The sequence below is a fragment of the Nannospalax galili genome, unplaced genomic scaffold (assembly GCF_000622305.1).
Source record: "Nannospalax galili isolate Female #2095 unplaced genomic scaffold, S.galili_v1.0 scaffold135, whole genome shotgun sequence".
NCBI lineage: Eukaryota > Metazoa > Chordata > Mammalia > Rodentia > Spalacidae > Nannospalax > Nannospalax galili.
In genome coordinates this window covers 3453206-3472730 of record NW_008338998.1, presented here as the reverse complement: position 1 = coordinate 3472730, position 19525 = coordinate 3453206, and the positions used below count along the sequence as shown (strand labels likewise).

Genomic DNA, 19525 nt, shown 5'->3' with positions numbered 1-19525 from the left:
CATTCTAAGATAAACCTTGACTAAACTAAACTATGAGCTTAGAAATTTTAGGATTATGTGTACATTATTTTTGTCTCATCTTTTATATATCAAACCTATGCAGACCTTCATCTCTTGCTTTCTCATTTTTTTCTATTTTGGAAAATATCTCTATTCCCATATCCTTTTAATGTCTTTTACATTCTCATTTTCTTTTTTAATAATTATGAGATATAATAACATTAACAAATTTTCTATCTGTTGTGTGAATTCTTTTCCTGGGGATACTAAGCAATGCTTATACCCTTCAAAGGTTCTAGTGTCAAATCAATGTTTGATTAAAGTGTTCCTGGGGAACCCTCAAATTTACTGGGCTTACTTACAGAGATGACTGAGGGGTTGCTGAGGTATATGAATGACCTCAGGGTATGCACACTCAAAAGCCTTTACTCAGTATGGATCAAGCCTTCTCTTGCTAGCCTTCCCCAGATTATATACTTAATCATCCCCGAATCCAGGAGACCATGTGTGATTAGGGACAAATTACATACAGTTGGCTGGGAAGAGTGGCTGGATACTCCTGTGAGGGTCTAATGGCCCTGCTTACCCCTCCTTTAATGAAACAAGCCCAATTGTGATGATGTTTAGCAAGCAGGCACAGCTGAAATTGTGATGATGACAGTTATTTGATGCAGAAGAGACTGCTGTAGAGCATCATTTGAAAGGATTTGGTGCTAGAATCCACAAATGAGGGAGAACATACATCTTTTGTTTTTCTGAGTCTTTGTTACTTCACTTAGTATAACAGTTTCTAGATCCATCCATTTACCTCCAAGTTTCATTATTTCATCTTTCTTTACTGCTGAATAGAACTCAATTGTGTAAATGTAGCACATTTTTGTTAAACATTCAACAGTTGAGGGGAACTTAGATTGCTTCCATTTCTTAGCTATTGTGAAAAGAGCAGCAAAAATATGGTTGTACAAGTGTTTCTATAATAGGATGAGTCTTTTGGGTATATGCCAAGAAGTGGTAAAACTGGGTCATATGGTAGGTTCATTTTTAGTTTTTTAACTGTTCTCCACACTGTTTTCCATAGGGGTTCCACTAATTTGCAATCCCACCAGCAGTGAATGAGTATTCCCCTTTCTCCACATCCTCGCCAGCATCTGATATCATATGTTTTCTTGATCCTAGCCAGTCTGATTAGGATAAGGTGAAACCTTAGGATAGTTTTAATTTGCATTTCCCTAATTACTAACAATGTTGAACACTTTTAAGTATGTTTCTTAGCCATCTTTATTACTTCCGTTGAAAACTCTGTTTAGATCTTTAGCCCATCTTTTAATTGGGTTGTTTGCTTTCTCGCTTCTTTGTTTTTTGAGTTCTTTATATATTCTAGATGTAAAACCTCTGTCAGATGTGTCACTGGTGAAGATTTTTTCCCACTCTGTGGGTTTTCTCTTCACTTTTTTGATTGTTTCTTTTGCTGTATAGAAGCTTTTTAGTTAAATGAGGTTCCATTTGTTGATTGTTGACCTTAATTCCTGAGCAACTTCTGTCTGATATAGAAAATCCCTTCCTACATCTATATCTTGTAGATTACTGCCAACATTTTCTTCTAATAGTTTCAGGGTTTCCAGTTTCACATTAAGGTCTTTCATCCATTTGGTGTTGACTTTTGTAGAAGGTGAAAAACAAGGATCTAGTTTCATTCTTCTACAGGTGGAGATTCAGTTTTGCCAGCACCATTTGTTGAAGATGCTGTCTTTCCTCCATTGTGTGTTCTTGGCACCTTTGTCAATATCAGGTGGCTGAAATTGCACATCAGCTAGTATTTCTTTAAACACTTGTTCTTTATTCTCTCTTCTTTGAGACTTCAATAATCAGACATTGTCTTCCACAAGTGCCCCAATCTCTTTTCACTTATCTTCATTTCTTTCTATTATTTCTCCTTAGATTTGATAATTTGTTTTCTTCTAAAGTTTTCTAATTTCTTCCATCCCTTAAATCATTGTTTTTTTTCCATGGCAACTTGCATAGTATCCTCTGATACCATGAGAGCTAGTCGTCAGGGAGGAGGTTTCCAGCTCAGTTCTAGCTCCATTGCTCCAAGTCTTGTGTCCAAAGTATGTCCTCTCTTCAGTAATAGGGTCTTTCCTTCAAATTTTGGGAGACAATAAAAGGCTATGGCAATAGTCTGTGTTATTTGGGAGTCTTTTGGAGTAACCTGACCAACAACTAATATATTTTTCATCATTCATCAAAGAATTTTTGTTTGTTTTTTGTTTTTTTTTTAACAGATGGAAACTATTACAAAGTTCCACACATGGTCAAATGCAGAGAATAAGTGTCTGTGAGATGCTTAACCCTAAGTGACACATCTTCAATGCAGCCTTTACACATAGGATGAATGTATTTCTCAACTCTCTCCAGAGAAGTTTCCTTATACAGCAGACAGTGATGAACACAGAAACCCACAATTGGTCAATGTACAGAGAACAAGAGGCCACAGAATGCTTATCCCTGATTAGACACCTATTTCAAACTTCTGCCTCCCAAGGCTCAGGGGTCATTGTTGAAGAGGAGGTAGAAAAATGGTAAGAGCCAGAGGATAAGGAAAAAGCATCTTCCAAACAGCTGGTCAGTTACACATATGAACTCACAGCAATGTGACAGCATGCACAAGTTCTATGCGAGCTCAAACCTGACAAAATCCCAGTATAGATATGGGTAAGTAGGTAAGAAATCTCAACCCAGCCTAAGGAACTTTTGACAATTGATGTCTGCTGGGAGGGAGAAAGACAGTGTCTTGGGTAGAACTCTTGGTGGGCCCAGTGGGTGGATCTATGCTGAAGGACATTTGGGGACAAATATCAGACTCTGTAGGCCATATATAAAAAAGAGCACATTAAATTGGACAGGGGTGGGAAGTGGGGGAAGGTGGAAGGAACCTAAAGACCACCAAACTATATTTTATGAAAATTGTAAAAATTCAATAAAAATAAATTAAAAATTAAAATATAACCATATCAGCATGCACAAATCCCGAATTTATAATTGTAAAAAACTGATATATTAAAAATAAAATTATTTTAATGTGTACTTAAAAAAAAGAAATGCAAATGGCTAGTAAGCATTTAAAATGTGTTCAGAAATGCTTGGGTATAAGGAAATTTCAGATTAAAACTACTATAAGATCGTATTTCATCCAGGTCAGAATGACTATGATCATGAATACAAATGACAACAAATGCTGATGTGGAAAGAGTAACTCATATACACTGGTGTTAGAAGTGTGAACTAATGGAGCCACTTTGGAAATCAGTCTGAAAGTTTCTCAAAAAACTAGAAATAGAGCTACCATATGACCCACCTATACCACTCCTGGGCATATACTCAAAGGACTTTATATCCTACCACATAGATACTTGCCTGTCCTCATTAACTGTGGCTTAATTTACAATAGTAAGGAAATGGAATCAACCAAGATATATATCAACTGATGAATCAATAAGGACAATGTGGCACATGCACACAATGGAATATTACTTAGCTTTGAAGAAAAATGAAATCATGAAATTCAGTGTAAGTGGATGGGATTGGAAAAAAATTACACTGAGTTTGTTCTCTCATATGTGCATCTTAGCTTTGAATTTTTTTGTATGCTTAACTTGGAACACATATGGAAGCCAGGTATTTAGAAACTGGCCATTGCAGGGTGGACATATTAAGGGGGAGGAAATATCAAAATGAAAATAAAGAGGTGAATACTAGAGGGGGTTAAACATGGAAGAAGATAGGGGATAGGTAAATGAGGGAGTGAAGATGGGCTAATCAAGACAAGGTGCATATGAAAAGGCTACATGGAAACCTATGATCTTATAACTCATGCAAAATAATATAATTAGAGGGGACTAATAGAACACAGGTGACATGAAAGAACCAGGGGTTGGTGTTGGGGGGCAATACTCTGGGTTAAAGGTTTAAGTGCGGTTGAGGGCAAGGGGATAGGGGAGATCAGGGGTAGGGGTGGGTTAATCAAAACTAAGGATATATGAAGAAGCCTTATGGAACACTAGTCAATAAACTAATTAAAATATAATACATAAAAGAAGTCTGTATCCTGCATGGGTGGACAATGCTGCTCCCAGAAGACATGCATTATAAAATGAAAATCTCAGTGCTAGGCACAGGCTACCTCCCTATAAGCTATTGGTCAGAGAGGCCTCTGCAACTGGAGTTACAGTTTTTAGCTACCTTATGAGTGCTGGGAACTGAACCTGGTCCTCTGGAAGCACAATCAACATCTCTTCAGAACTTTTATCTCCTTAATGTAACAAAACTGAATGTGTGTGTATATGTGTGTGTGTTTGTGTGTATGTGCATGTGTATGTAGGTGTGTGCATTTATGTATATATATATATATATATGTGCCGGTGTGTTTCTTTTCATGTATATAACATTACTGAGAAAATGGAAGCACAGAGCAGTTAGATTATTTGAATAAAGTCCCAGCAAAAGTCATCTCTCTCAGAGATACTGTATAACCACCTCAGGCAGCAACACTGAGCAACTTGGTACTAACTGAGACATGGAGACACTTATGTAAATGCCTTAGAAGCCCTTCTGCATAGTTTTGAGAGATGGGAGAGCAGACTCAACTAATGATTTTAGCCAGTTTGAGCTGCGAAAGAATGCTAATTATTAAATACCTGGTTAATTATTAAATACTGCTCTTTCCACCTTCCCTCCTTGATGTGTCAACGTCAAGATAGCTACTCAGCATCCCTGTCTTGAGATGTTCCACTGTCTTTAACAGTTCTCATGGACAAAGTCCTTAGGCATCTCTGCCATTCTCTGTATGAAGTGGTGCAGGTCAGCCCAGAGGACACGTTCTGTGCTGCTCAAATTATTCCAGGAAGACTACTTTTCTGATTCTTGAGCTATGGTAGGTGCTGTTAGACACAGCTGTAGGGCCTAATTTAAGACTAGAGTCTTACTCTCTGTCTCAGGTGAACACTTGCCTGAGAGAAAGTGATTGGAACATGTTTGCCAAATCCCTACATTTATGATCTTGAAGAGTTACTGTTATCCTGCCAGGTGAGTGTTTCATGGTGTCCATAGCACCTCTGTATGATTGGGCTCCTTAAGAAAGGTAATGTACCAGTATATAAGGTGATTAAGAATGAGAATCATTCTCATGAAAAACTGCCTTTACATTATGTGCACATGTCGGTAGCTTTTGCTGTGTCTGGTTTGGGTGATGCATTTATGGTGGCCCTTCCTCTGCTGGACAGGCCAGCATAGCAAAGGGGCATACCATCCAGGATAGACCTTTGCTTTGTTCCAGTTGTGGCTACTGTCTCCTGAGAGCCTTCTGATGCCATCTCATTTCAACCTGTTGGCCCTGACTTCTGCTGCCTTGTTTTCTGATGGGAACCACTAGGACATTTTACTAGTGAATATTGCCTCATCGCAGAGACAGAATTTTCTACTTAGAAAAAGACCCATCAGACTGGATATTTTGTGGATCAAAAGCTCTATGTGGAAAGGTCAAGGTGGCTGCTGGGTCATGGTCTCCCATATGAGAGTTGCTTTGTCTTTTTGCTCTGCTTCAGGGTGGAGAGGAGAGTTCTCTCTGCATCTCTCCTAAGTTCCAGCTTTCATTGCTCAGCAACTCTGGTTGGATTTCCTTTGGATCTGTCACGTTTATGGCTGAACTGAGCACTTCAGTCCTGTCAACTCCCTGTCATGCTGCTTTGTTGATACCTGTTCCTGTCTTTCCAGGTCTCATTCACCGTTGCCTCCATTCAGCTCCAGCTCCAAAGATCTCTGCTTTAAAGAAAACACTCCTTTGCTATGGAATTCCTCACAAAAGAAAGGGTAAGACATTTTTTTCTTTTTTATTAAGAAATCTCTGGAAATTGTCTGTGGTGAATTGGTATTGTCAGCTCTATAGATGGATAATTCTTGAGATATGATTTTTACCTGACATATTTGATCTCTGTCAGATCCTTGACAGTACATTATAGTGGATGTTCATGATTTGTAATTATATTCTGTGAATTCTTATGAATTTACAAATGGCTTTGAGCACAACTCTGGAATGATTACCTAGCATATGTCTATCTCCATGCTGGTACCCAGTTCTTACAGGCTGTCTCAGTGACTCATAGCTTTAAAGCTTTTTTGTGGGAATATAACTTAATTCTCCCTCTCCTCTTCTAACCTATAGCTGAAAACAAACTCCTCACACACCTGTTTCTTTAATGCTTTCTCTTGAATTGGCCAACTGTTAAGGGATGATACATTTCAAATGTGCAATTCATTAAAATACCAAAAATGTACAAGCATTTGTCCTGAGCATGTGACACACAGAGATATGACCTGAGTGTCAGCTGGGCTCATCCAGAGGTCAAGTTGGAAGCAGAACAGAGCAGCTTTGCTTACAACATCCTTTCCTTTTCTTCTTCTGCAAAGAGTATATTAAGACATTGGTTGTGGGCTTATCCAACTGTGAGCCCCGTGAGCTGCAATAATGACCACCCTGGCAGCATATGACCATAAGTGCAATAGTGATGTGAATAGTATGGGTTAACTGGAAGCTTTCTGATTGAATTTAAGGTCTGCTCCACAGGAAGGAACACATACCTGTTACTGTAAACCTAGCCAAGAACCTGAGGTTGAGATGGTCATACACCTTTGGGGAGAACCTACTAGTGCTATTTTGCTGAATGGACATAGCATCAATCTACCTTCTAGATACTTATCCACACACACACACGTATATGTATATGTATATGTATATGTATATGTATATGTATATGTATATATATATGTGGCTCTCAACTCGCTTCTTATTGCAGTGGACGGCAGTTAACACAGAAACTCAGAACTAGTCAAAGTGCTCAGGCCGAATGACTGAAGTGCTCAGCCCAATGTGACAACTATAATGTACCCTCTACCTCCCAAATCTAGAGACTCTAGCAGAGGAGGGGCAGAAAGATTGTAAGAGCCAGAGGTTGAACAGGACAGCTGCCAAAAAGAGTCTTCTGGACATGACAGTATAGCTGCACTCATGAGCTCACAGCAGCTGAGGTTGCCTACATAAGACGTGCACAAGATCAAGCCAGTCAACATTCCAGCATGGACTGGGGGAGGCTCATGAAGTTCTGCCCCTAGCTGAGAGCTATTGGGTCAGTTTTCTTCAGGGATGTAGCCTCTTATAGGCTGCCCATGTGCTAGTGGATAACCTTACATTCATGCACATGCTGGCAACACTAATTGGAATCAGTGAGTTAAAAAGAAAACAAAAGATATGAAGTTGGGAGAGGAGTGGGGAATGGTCAAAATTGTATACATGTATGAAATCTCAAAGAATGGATAAATAAAATTAAAATAAAAAGATGTTGGTGGCAGGAATGTCCTTTGGTTACTTTACTTTTTACTGACTTTTCCTCTGTTGGAATTTCAAGCTAAACAACAGTTTGCTGTGAAAGCATTCATTGCTTTGTATTTTTACAGACGCATCTGTATCATTTCAAAGCACTGAGGGCAATGACACAGGTCAGAAAGTGCTACACACTGTGCTAAGATGTGGTCACTCATTACATGTGATTACTCACATCTGAGTCAATCCAAGTGAAGTGAAAACTTCAGCCCCCATTTGCACATTTCAAGTGGCTGATAAACTTAAGTGGTTGCCAGGGCAGACAGGCAGCATGTACTTCTAGTCCTCAGGAAGCACCGTGTTCACAGCACAGGTGCTAATTTGGTTTCTTCTTTCTCCTTAAAGAAAGCAATTTCTTAGCTTCAATTTTGCTGCACTTGTGGTTTTTCCAAACGATTTAGAGGAAGATGATATGTTTTTCAGACCAGAACACTTTCCAGCCATGTGGTGGCGCACGCCTTTAATCCTAGCACCCCAGAGGCAGAGGCAGGCGGATCTCTGTGAGTTCACAGCCAGCCTGGTCTACATAGTGAGTTCCAGGACAGCTGGGGCTACAGGGAGACCCTGTCTCAAAAAGACCAAAAAAAATATTATTGACTGTTTTTGACACCACTTGTTATTTTGGTTCACTACCTGGGGAACTAATACAACTTAATTTCTATCCCTTGGTCTCTTCTTATGAACAAGATTATTTTTTCTTGTTGTCAAGGAGTCCTAAAACAATGATAAGTATTGAGAATCATAAAGCCCAAGTAAGCTGATGTATAACAACAGATCCCAGCTGTGGTTAATATTAAAATTGTGATCACATGAGCATTCCATGATGAACATCAACATCTCCTTTTGGTATAACCTTTCAAGAGTCAAGTGCACCTATACTGAAGAAGCTGTGCAGAAACTCAAATATTCAGCCATATGGGAAAAGAGGTTCTCACAAATAAAAGTTTATGATTTCTTTCCACATGCCCTTGTAAACATAGACCCTCTTTATGAACCTGCATAGCCTGACACTGATGTTCATTCCTGCTTGTACTACCTTGGCTGCCATGTGGGAAAGGCAGGTTATCTACTTTCCTGCAGCTTTGTCACAAGATGATCTATATAGAAGAGGAAAAGCTGAACACTAGTCAGTCTGCTTCAGGACATGTGTAACAGATCTTGGTAGATAGTGACAGTTTACAAACAGTCAAATAGTAGGAAATAATGAAGTGAGTGTGGACTGGTCTGATCCAGAAGCAGCTATAGTAGAGGTTTCCCCAAATCATAAAAGAGTGCTTAGTGTTTTTTGAAGGGCTATGATTCATTTTGAAGAGTGAGCATCCTCAGGAAAATTTCTTTGAGCCAAATGCCTTATAACGTCAATAAAGACACATGTCCAAAAGTGTCAGACAATGACATGTTGTTTATGGTTCTGTCTTAGATACTTTTCTCATTGCTTTGACAAAATTCTGGAGAAAAGCAACCTAAGAAGGGAGGGTTTATTTTGGCTCACAGTTTAAGGGATGCAGTCCATCATGGTGGGGAAGGCACGGTGGCAGGAGTGTGAGGCAGCTGATCACATTACAACTGCAGTCAGGGAGAGAGAGATGAATGCTGGTGCTTAGCTTGCTTTCATCTTTAGATTGAGTCTGGGAGCCCAGTCCCACATTTTGGGTGGGTCTTCCCACTTTAATCAACCCAGTCGAGACTCTCCCTCACAGACATGCCCAGAGATTTGTCTCCTAGATAATACTGGCAATCAGTATTAACTATCACAACTTCTTTTAAAAGACCAGCATTCATTTCACAGCATTTTACACCTCACAACTGAGAGAAAATCTTGTTTTGAAGGTACCATTTTAGGAGACATAAGCACAAAATTTTTGCTTTCCAGGTCACGGTGCATGCCTGCTCACCACCCAGAGTTTATCACTGCTGAAGAATCCTGGGAAAATGGCTTGACTGACTGGGAACAAAGATACATGCTGGGCAGAGAGGTGGCTAGTCTGTCTGCATTAGCCTCCTCAGAAGAAGGGGAACTTCCAGGCAGTGGCCTCCTCAGAGTCCGAGTCTCCAAGCTGGGGTAGGTGGATGTAGAGTGACAGCTCTGGCAGTGAATACTGGCTGCCTTCAGCTTCCTGTTTGCCCTGGGATGAAGACAGGGGCATTCAATTTAGGGGTCCCCGTGGTGCTTCAGAATTTGCTACTATCTTCACAGTTATTGATGAAGGATTGAGTTAGTGAGCAGAGAGGCCTATAGGATTCACTGGCCTCCTCTGTGGTAAGAACTGGGCACTTAAGGCTGCTTGGGAATGCATAGGAGGAATGTGTGTGTGAGGGCTCAGAGGAATTTCTGGATATTCGTGCTGCCCTAAAAGAGTGCGTTCACTTTCCTTAGCTTATCTGCTGGGCCTCCTTCTTCAAACATTTTATATGGAGAAAGTTCTTAGACCGAACTGTTTGAAAACCCGTCACCAAGGAAGACCAAGGCTTGATAGTTAAAACCAGTGGTCCTACTTGAGCCCTACCCTGAAGTGCCTGAGTGACCATGACAGGGCCATGTGTAGTGATGGAGTTGTCACCCTGTGGCTTATGCAGAGCTGACAATCAAGAATAAAATATTTCTTACTATAATGAGCTAAGTTTACTCTTGGGGTCTAGTTTGCCTGGGTGAGAGTGTCTGGTTCCTTACAAGTTTCTCTGAAAGGCCTTATCAGAAACCTAAAGTGACTTTAGAAGCATGTTCACAGTCATTTAAAGGGACAGCAGTTTTTTCTGCATGCATAGATTATTATCCCTCAAAGTACTTGTTGAGGGGCTAATGACGTGTCTAGAAGGCAGTGTGAGCAGCGAAGACATTTGCAAGAAATATTTTATTCTGGATTGTCAGCTCTGCCATATATGTCAGTTATGTAAAAAAATTGCATCTAGGATGCCTCAATTAATACTTCATGCTTTAAAAAGAAAAGCCATTTTAATTCTCACTAAGTAGGAGCTGTTGAAACAAAATTTGGAAGTGTGAAATGATTATGTGTCAAATTCATTAATTCTAAGAGAATGCAAAATAAAATTTTACCATTTTCAAAGACCAAGAGAATGTTTTTCTGAGACGTAAAGAACCGAACAAGTGAAAAACCAAATTGACCCATCATAGACCTTTTGCTTTCTTCTGCAGGCACGTATCAAGCACAGGCTGCTACTGTGCATGGCTCAGGGCTTCCCTTTTCTCTTGCAGGCGCTGTGTGCGGTGGCTGAAAGTCACAGGCTTGTTCATCTTTGTGGTGGTATGCTCTGTGAGTACCAAAGCCACACGGTACTGTTATTGGGCTGGTGTGGGCTCCGGGGGCCTTACTATGTGGACACAGTCCCTGCATGCCTTGGGATGGATGGCAGGGTGATCTGAGGCCTAGGAACCCCTGTTTTGCTCTTATTGCCCAAGGTTTTGACTTCTTTGAAGGCGATGCTGAGTACACATGGGTATGGCAGGCTGAGTGCTGGTGAGGGAAGCCTGCCCTTTGCAGTACTGGGCTTTGTGTGTAGGCAAGAACGTAAGTGTCCAATCCTATATCTGTAACGTGTAGTCAGCAAGGGCGGTGGATCTTATTAATTCTGGCTGGACTGAGTATAGACAACTCCTAAAATCCATGAGGGAGGAGCACAGCGGGCCAGGATCAGGTAGTCATGCATCATCATGAAGTGGAAACAACTGTTCCGAACCTTGAAAAGCCACAATTTTATGATTATTAGTTGCTGCTAATGTGCCCCTGCTCCTCTGCTTACACAGTTGTATGGTTCTGAGGTCCCTGGTGAGCAGGGATTGGAGGATTGCTGGGATTTCCAAAGGACAGGGTCAGGGTTAGCCACCTTTCCTTGGTCCCAAGAGACAACCTGAGCTCCATGTTTAGGCTGCTTTTTTTTGGTGGAGAGACGAACTTTTATTTTTATTTTTCTGACTTGTAAGCATATCTAAAACAGAATTTGAGGAATTGTTTTGAACTTTTATAGTGTTCCATCTTACCATTATTTTTTAATAACTTTAATTTAATTAATAATGCTCTTTGAAAGTTCTATAAACACGTTACAGAACTTACCAAGGCCAGATTTCTCTGCTCCCCTAAATGGGGGAAATGACATCTGTCAACTTTTGACAATTCAATTTTTGACTAGGTATTTAATCCTTAAAAACGACAAATATCAATAACCAAGTCCTATTGTAGCTAAACATAGTATCATGAAAAAACTTCTATATCCAAGAGAAAGCAATTTAGAAAAAGCTGGTGAAATTTCGATGCATAAATCACACCTCTATTTTTAACGACAGTCAAAATTATTTAAATCCTATGGCTCTCATATCCCAAATCTATCGTTAAATATTTTGATGGTTACAGATTTTGTTCAGTCTCTATCCAGATCAAGGAAAACTCTGGCAGCTGTTGGCCGTATCACCACTGGAAAGCTACTGTATCCAATGCATGCTGGGATAGTAATTGCTCCTGACTGAGCAATTGCAAAGCAAAGTTGTTCAGAAACTATGAAGAACTGTTGAAAAACTCCAAGGGTAGACCTCCAGACTACACATGCTTTGTCTCTTCAGGATGTGGCTGATGGGCACGTGGTGGGCCCAGCTTCCAAAAACTCTAGTGTCATCTGCTCTGAGCCTCTGCCGGCCATTCTAGCATTTCAGGGCAAGTGATTCCTATTTGCTATCTTCGAGTTCACTGGATCTTACCTTTGGCTATGTCTTCTGATGCTGTCTTTGTGTCTTTGTTTTTTCTTGTCTTGGTATTTCTGGTTGAAACCAGACATTATATAGGATAGTAGATAATGAGGTCTATAGTTTTTAAGTTTAGAGACAGACCACATGTTAAGTTCTGTAGGTGCTACCTATTCAGGAGTCAGAGAGTTAAGGTTGTGGCTTCTGTGGTAACCTGGTCTACCAGATACTCGGAACTGATCAGCTTTCTGCCAGTCATCCACCAGGCCTTACTCTTTTCACCTCCTCTGTGTGCTAAAGTGTTTTTCCTCCATTTTCCTCTCCCAGCTGTAGATTTGATGCACTTCTCAAGCTAATTAAGGTTTTTACACCTCAGGGAAGAGAAAGGAGGTATATGGGTGGAGTTTGTCAATGGCTACTCTCTCCTCCCAGTTGGCCATTGTTGGATTTGGTTCCCAGGACTGTCCTCACTTCTCTTGCCTTCTCTGTGGGTATCTTCTGGGGTTCTGGAAGGAAACTCCTGAAGGAAGGATGTGTTTGCACCCCACCTATGAGTGTGAGGACTCCTCAGACTCATACTAGCTCACACTTCGAGCAATTAAAATTTTTATTTTTTATTTTCTAAAATATTTTTTATTATTTTTATTTTACGTGTGTATGAATGTATTGCCTGCATGTATGTGAGTGCACCCGTGTCGTGCAATGCCGTGGAGGTCAGAAGAGGGCTTTGGATTCCCCTGGGACTGGAGTTAAGGACGGTTTGTAGCCGCTATGTGGGTGCTGGGAATCGAACCTGGCTCCTCTGCAAGAGCAGTCACTGCTCTTAACTCTTCAGCCCCAAGCAATTAAAATTTTTTTTCCTGATTTTGAGCAGTTTAAAACATTCTTGGTTTAATCATGCTTGTTTCCACAGCATGTTTGGAGTCCTTATACAGGAAAAGCAGGGCCTGGTCCTGCACCTCCCTAACATGGGCCTTGCTATGGATTTCAGGCTGTTTGTCCTACACCTCTTTCTGGAGAAGGAATGAGTGTGCCACCTGTCTGTTCATGCTTTTTTTTTTTTTTTTTTTTTTTTTTTTTTTTAAGATGGAGTTTTTCCAGTTCTCTGCAAGTTCCAGCTGAAACTTGACATCCACAGCCTCTCAGGTTAGAGTGTCTCAGTACGAGGCAGCTTTCCTGTGCTGCTCTATGTAGTGGTCAGTAGTGAGTGTTGGTGATGAGCATGGAAGAGGATGTTTCTTAGGAAGAGATGCGATGGGGCAGGAGATGGGGTAGGGAGAAAAGAAAAGGCAAGAGGAGGAAGCTGTGGCCAGGTCCTCTGTTGGAGTAGAGTAGTCCTCTTCACCTGCAGTTTGCTCAACTATGGCTTCAGTTACACACCTCAATAAGGCCCCCAAATAATAAGTGAAAAATTTGCATGACTTTAAACAATTCATAAAATTTAGATCACATGCTCTTCTGAGAAGCATGATGAAATCTTTATTTTTAATTAGCATGCAAAGGGGATAGACTTCCTTATGACATTTTCATGGATACTTACTTGCATTTGTACCACACCCCCATCTTCCTGCATAGTTGCATTTCCCTGATGGCTAAGGATGTTGAACAGTTTTTAGAATTTTTGTTTTATGTATTATTTTTGATGTGCATGGGTGTGTGTATACATGCACATTTGTGTGTAGGATACATGCATATGTATGCATGTATGTGTGTAAGTGTATGGAGGCCATATTGAGTGCTCTCTATTTTACGTTTTAAGACAAGGCTTTCTCTTTTTTTTTTGATTTATTTATTTTTATTATATGTGTATTACTGTTATGCCCACATGTGTGTTAGTGCACCCAAGTCATGCAGTGCCTGTGGGGGACAGAAGAGGGCATTGGATCCCCTGGAACTGGAGTTACAGACAGTTGTTAGCCACCATGTGGGTGCTGGGATTCAAACCCTAGACTTCTGCAAGAACAGCCAGTGCTCTTAATGGCTGAGCCATCTCTCCAGCCCCAGAGACAGAGTCTTTCACTGAACCTGGAGCTCATGGCTGGCCAGTAGACCCCAGGGATTATCCTGACTCTGCTTCCTTCATACCAGAGTTACAAATGCACAGTGCCATGCTCACCTTTTCCTTTTCTTTTTAAAAAAATTATTATTTTTATTTTATGTATATGAGTGTACTGCCTGCATGTAAGTGAGTGCACCTGTGTCGTACAATGCCGCGGAGGTCAGAAGAGGGCTTCAGATTCCCCTGGAACTGGAGTTAAGGACAGTTCGTAGCCACCATGTGGGTGATAGGAATCAAACCCGGGTCCTCTGCAAGAGCAGTCAGTGCTCTCAACTGCTGAGCCATCTCTCCAGCCCACCTTTTTCTTTTTCAAACAAAATTCTTATTAATTAATTTTATTTTGTTTATGATTGTTATGCCTGCATGTATGTAAGCGCACCCATGTTGTACAGTGCCTGCAGAGGACAGAAAAGGGCGTAAGATCCTGGACCTGGAGTTATGGATGGTTGTTCATCACCATGTGGGTGCTGGGATTTGAACCCAGATCTTCTGCAAGGACAGCCAGTGCTCTTAACCACTGAGTCATCTCTCCAGCCACCACTGTTTTCTTTATAAAATAATATTCATGTGCTTTCATTGGGCAGCTCCCACATCTAAGCATTCGGTATACTAGATGCTGGGATTCAAATCCCTTCAAGAGGGCTGAGGAGATGGCTGAGTGGGTAAGAGTGCTTGCTGTAAAATCCATGTAACCCATTTAAAGAGCCAGGAGTGATTGTGTGCATATCTGGAACCCCAGTACTGTGGGTAAAGAGTGTGGAGACAGAAAGATCACTGGGGCTTGCTGGCCACCAGCCTCACTCGAGGTTCAGTGAGAGAACCTGTCTTAAGGGAATAAGGTGGAGAGTGATGGAGTAGGACACTGGTGTCCTTCTCTGGCCTCCATTTTATATAGCACGTGCACTGGTGCACACACACACACACACACACACACACACACACACACACAAATCCCTTGAGGAATACTCATTCCAACAGGTTCTTTCCACCTCTTTTACTTTTGACAATTTCATGTATACAAAGTGTTGTGATCATATTCACCCCCTGCTGTTTTCTCTCTGTCTCTGTCTCTGTCTCTCTGTCTCTCTGTCTCTCTCTCTCCCACTTCTGCTGACCCTCTTCTTATTCCCAACTAGTTTTCTTCCTGCTTTCACATTTTTTTTTTTGTGCAGTTCTTCTGCAGGTAGACATAGTTGCTGTGTCCTCATGATTGCAATGGACAAACAATTTGCAGAAGACAGCATTTCACAATGTTCCTTCCGCATCTTCCAGCTCTTACAATCTTTTCATCTCTCTTTTATGATGTTCCCTAGACCTTGGATTGATACAGATGTTCAGGGCTGAGCATGCAATGGTCACTTATTTTCAGCACTTTGATGAGTTATGAGTGTCTGCACTGACTGTCACCCACTGCAAGAAGCTTCTCTGAACAGGGCTGAGAGCAGCACTAGTGACTTCCCTAGCCATAGGCCTTTGACCAGGTATGCAGTACCAGGTATAGATTCCCTCCCATGGAACGGACCTCAAATCTAATCAGAAGGTGGTTCGTTAGCTCTTCAAACAGTCATGCCACTATTGCATTAGTGGGCATACCTTGCTTGGCAGGTCAATATGGTAACATGCAGGGTCCACAGCTGATGGCCTTTCTCCTCCCAGTGGCCTGCAAAGCACATTCATGCTCTATAAATACTAGCATCAGATCCCCTGGAGCTGGAGTTACAGGCAGTTGTGAACTGTTGTATGGGTACTGGGAAATGAATTCAGGTTTTCTGCAAGAGCAGTAAGTGTTCTTCACTGCTAAGCTATGTCTCCAGCACGCACAGAAGCCCTTACCAATTATTCATTTTATTTTTTCCTATACTACTGGAATCCTTTCAAGAAAATACTTCCTGATGCCTATATCCAAGACATTTTTCTACTGTTTCCATGATCCTATTAGGGTCTTTTCAAAGCACTGGCTTCATCATGGCCCCCAGGACTTGGGTGCTTGCTGCTTTCCATCTGGATGACTTTGTGGCAGATGGATGTAACTGACTGAGGACCTTCAGGAAGTTGCTGGGTCATGTCCTCAGTGAGATTCACACAGGGAGGAGAGCTATCAGGAGGCAGGTTGTAGGACATCCTTAATGCTGTGTTGGGGGATCCTGGTGAGGACCAACAGTAAAGTAGGCATCCCACATGATCATAGCAGATTAGAGTAGATGCCAGCAAAGCCCCCTGACCCTCCCAGCTGCAGCGTGCCACTTTTATTCTAAAGCATCTCTGCAGAGCTCCTCTTGAGCAGCCCAGGGTCCCATGGCCCGAATCCTTGACCCTTTTTTCCTTGGCATCAGAGATGACAGGGGCCTCCATGTTCTGTATCCTGAGTAGCTTGCATATTTGGATGAAGGATGAGAGAGAATGTTAGGGAGACAGGTGAGAAGGCAGGAACACTGCCGGGGGGACTTCAGGTCTGTCTAGTGTTTGTAGGAGGCTGGTTCCAGCTTCACATGGGCTCCTCAGAACATATACAATATTACCACAGATTTCTTAATGACCCTCTTCCAAGGCTATGGATGCACTGGGGGAGGTTTGTGAAAGGTGTTGGTCTGGGACCCTCTTGGGCCTTCTTCTAGGGAGGAGCTGGGAGTCAACCTGGAATCTGTATACCACAGATGATGTCCTTGGATGCTCTACAGAGTGAAGTTCTATGGAACTGAAGAAGGGGCTAGGATGTGGTGGCATGCTCTCAGAGCTTGGGAAGCTGAGCAAGGTGAGCCTGCTACCTAGTGAGACCCCATCTTAAAACACCAAAACTGGCAAGCAAACAAACAAACAAAGGTGGGGTGGGCTGGGGTTCTGACCTCAGAGGGCTGTTCTTAGAGAAAGGATGTTAAGTACAGCCCAGAATATCTTCATAGGCATCACCTAAGCAAAGTGCTGTGCGCTCTTCTCTTGACCTCTGGCTAGCCCCCCCCCCCGCCCCCGCCTGGGGCCTATGATAGAGACATAGGGACACCTGCTGTGACAGGAAAGGTTTTTGGATAAAGCACCACTATTCTTCAGTTGGAGAATAACAAAGCTGTGTCTTCCTTGTGAACTTCTGCTTCTCCTGGTAACAGTTGGGCTGCATCAGTTCAGTAATTACAGGGTTTTATTTTAGAAACCTGCAATTGCAGGCACCTGAAGTTCTTTGTCCCTGAATTGTCAGTGCTTGTTCTGGGAGAGGCCTGTCAAGGCTCCCAGGTCATTATGCAAATGAGCTGAGGCTAGCAACACTTCATCTGCAGGTTATTAGGTTTGTCCCCCTCTTTCCCCTCCCCTCCCCTCCCCTCTACTCTCCTCCTCTCCCTCTCCTTCCCTTCCCTTCTTTCTCACCACCTCCCTCCTCCTTTCTCTTTCTCTCCCCCTTCTTCCCTGCTGTCTTCCACCCCCTCATGGTACCCTGAGCTGCATCCAGTGCTCTCAGAATGTAAAAGAAACAGGAGAGGAAGAAAATTTCCCCCTTACCCTTTTAGGCTGTCCAGATAGAGCCCTATAAATTAGACTAACAGAACACAGATAGAAAACATATATACGATGAGAATTATTTTAAAGTATTGGCTCACATGATGGTAGAAGCTGAGAAGTCCACCATCTGTTCTCTGGAACTCAGGGCGGAGCTGGAAGTCCTGGGAGTTTGGAGGGCTCATGGGGTATGTTCTAGTCCGAGTCTGAATGCCCAAGACACATAATGCCTGAAGCAGCTGAAGTTCCAGTTCAATAGTGAGCAGACCCATGAAATCTCCCCTCTCGGACCTTTTTTGTCTGAATTCAGTGGGTTGGATGATGCTTGATGTGTTGGGGAGGGTGATCATCTTTACTAGTTCCCAGTTTAAATGCTAATTTCTTTCTGAGACACCCTCACAGGCATACCTGGCATACCTCCTAACTATGGTTAACCAAATCCCTGGGCAGTCCTATGATCCAGGCAAGTTGATCACCAAAGAAACTATTGCAAAGTAAGAAAAGATCCTCTGGTGGGTATCAAGGGTAGGATAGCTTGCTAAAAATTAAGGTTAGTAGGTCAAGGATGAGGCCAGAGTTAAGGCCCAGTTCAGATGGGGCCAGAGTTTGGCCAAGCAAAGAACCCTGGCCTGACCATGCTGAGCCTAATGTTTAATGACTCAGCAGACTGAAAGTTAAGTGTTTGAGGACTCGACAATGTAGGTTCAGCAAGGGCTGCTCTTTGAATGCCCCTTTCCCTGCAGCAGCACACAGCCTGCTGTTAAGGAGCATCTGTTCATGTCTTCCTCCCCACCACATGTGGCGCTCTGGGCTTGGGGACAGTAGTAGTAGAGTAGAGGAGGTGGCCCTTATCCTCACAGGACAATGGGAGGTGAGATGCAGCCCACCAGGAACTCTGAGGATAGGGTCTGGGGCTCTGAGAGGATGTTGCTTAGATGTAGGCAAATGAGCAAGGCAGGAAGAATGTGGTGGATGCATCAGAGAATAGATGCCGTTTCTATCTTCTCTGTGCTCCTGTCTGGTTGGGGCTCTGGGCTAGGTTTAGAGGACTTCAAGGGTAATGCCATAAACAAACCTTTATTTGGTAACTTTTTAGGAATATCTAATGATTTGAGAATTCCATCGATCTCAGCAAAAATTAGGGGAGGAAGAGGGGGAGGGGGAGGAGGAGATGGAGACAATTTCTTTGCTTGAAGAGCTAGACCTATTAGAGAGAAAGTCTGAAAGACATTTCAGGCCAGTGTGAATGCATACTTGTGATAGAGTTCCCAGAGCCCAGCAGATCATGGGAGGAGTGGGAGAACCCACTTGGATCAAGACCCAAGTGCTTGGATATGCTTCAAAAGAGGAAAGTGTGAGATAGTTTTTAAAATATAGTAAGTTCTTTAGATGTAGGAGATTGCTGAGGATGGGTGCCCCAGTGCAGGATGAGGCCTGGACTGTGTTAGAATCACAGTGTGCCTGGAAGGCAAGGGTCAAACCTAGCTATAGGGTAGGGCTTAACCTCAAGGCTTCTGTTTGCAGTCTGCAAGCACACTGACAGACTGCTGAACTTTGGGTTGGGCTTTGAGCTCTGAGGATGCAGTAGGCTTTGGAAGGACCAGAGAACAGGAAAAGTGGCCGTATATGTAGGGCTTGTGCCCCTTAGGTTTTTCTTTTTTGTGTACTCCATTTGGGTGGCCAATTGTAGGGTGTTCAAATGTCCCCTAGTTGTCTCCCCATTAGGGCTTCGAACCCCACAAAGGACCACTGTTTGAATACTTGGTCCCCAACTGGTAGCACTATTTTTTGGAGTTGTGGAACCTTTAGGAGATGTGGCCTATGGAGGAAGGGAAGGCGTCTGTGTGTGTGGGGG

The 19525-nt window shown here is 42.4% G+C and overlaps 1 protein-coding gene across 2 annotated transcripts in view; it reads left to right on the top strand.

The window, feature by feature from the left end:
- Oca2 (OCA2 melanosomal transmembrane protein) overlaps positions 1-19525 on the top strand; it is a 378404-nt gene that overhangs the window by 68962 nt on the left and 289917 nt on the right. The window contains exons 3-6 of one of the 2 annotated variants that reach the window (XM_008833639.2): positions 5797-5865; positions 9306-9494; positions 10647-10704; positions 11800-11872. In XM_008833639.2, coding sequence (XP_008831861.1) covers positions 5797-5865; positions 9306-9494; positions 10647-10704; positions 11800-11872 — 389 coding nt within the window. Of the gene's footprint in view, positions 1-5769; positions 5866-9305; positions 9495-10646; positions 10705-11799; positions 11873-19525 lie in introns of both variants that reach the window. The other variant, XM_008833638.2, reaches the window with a different exon arrangement.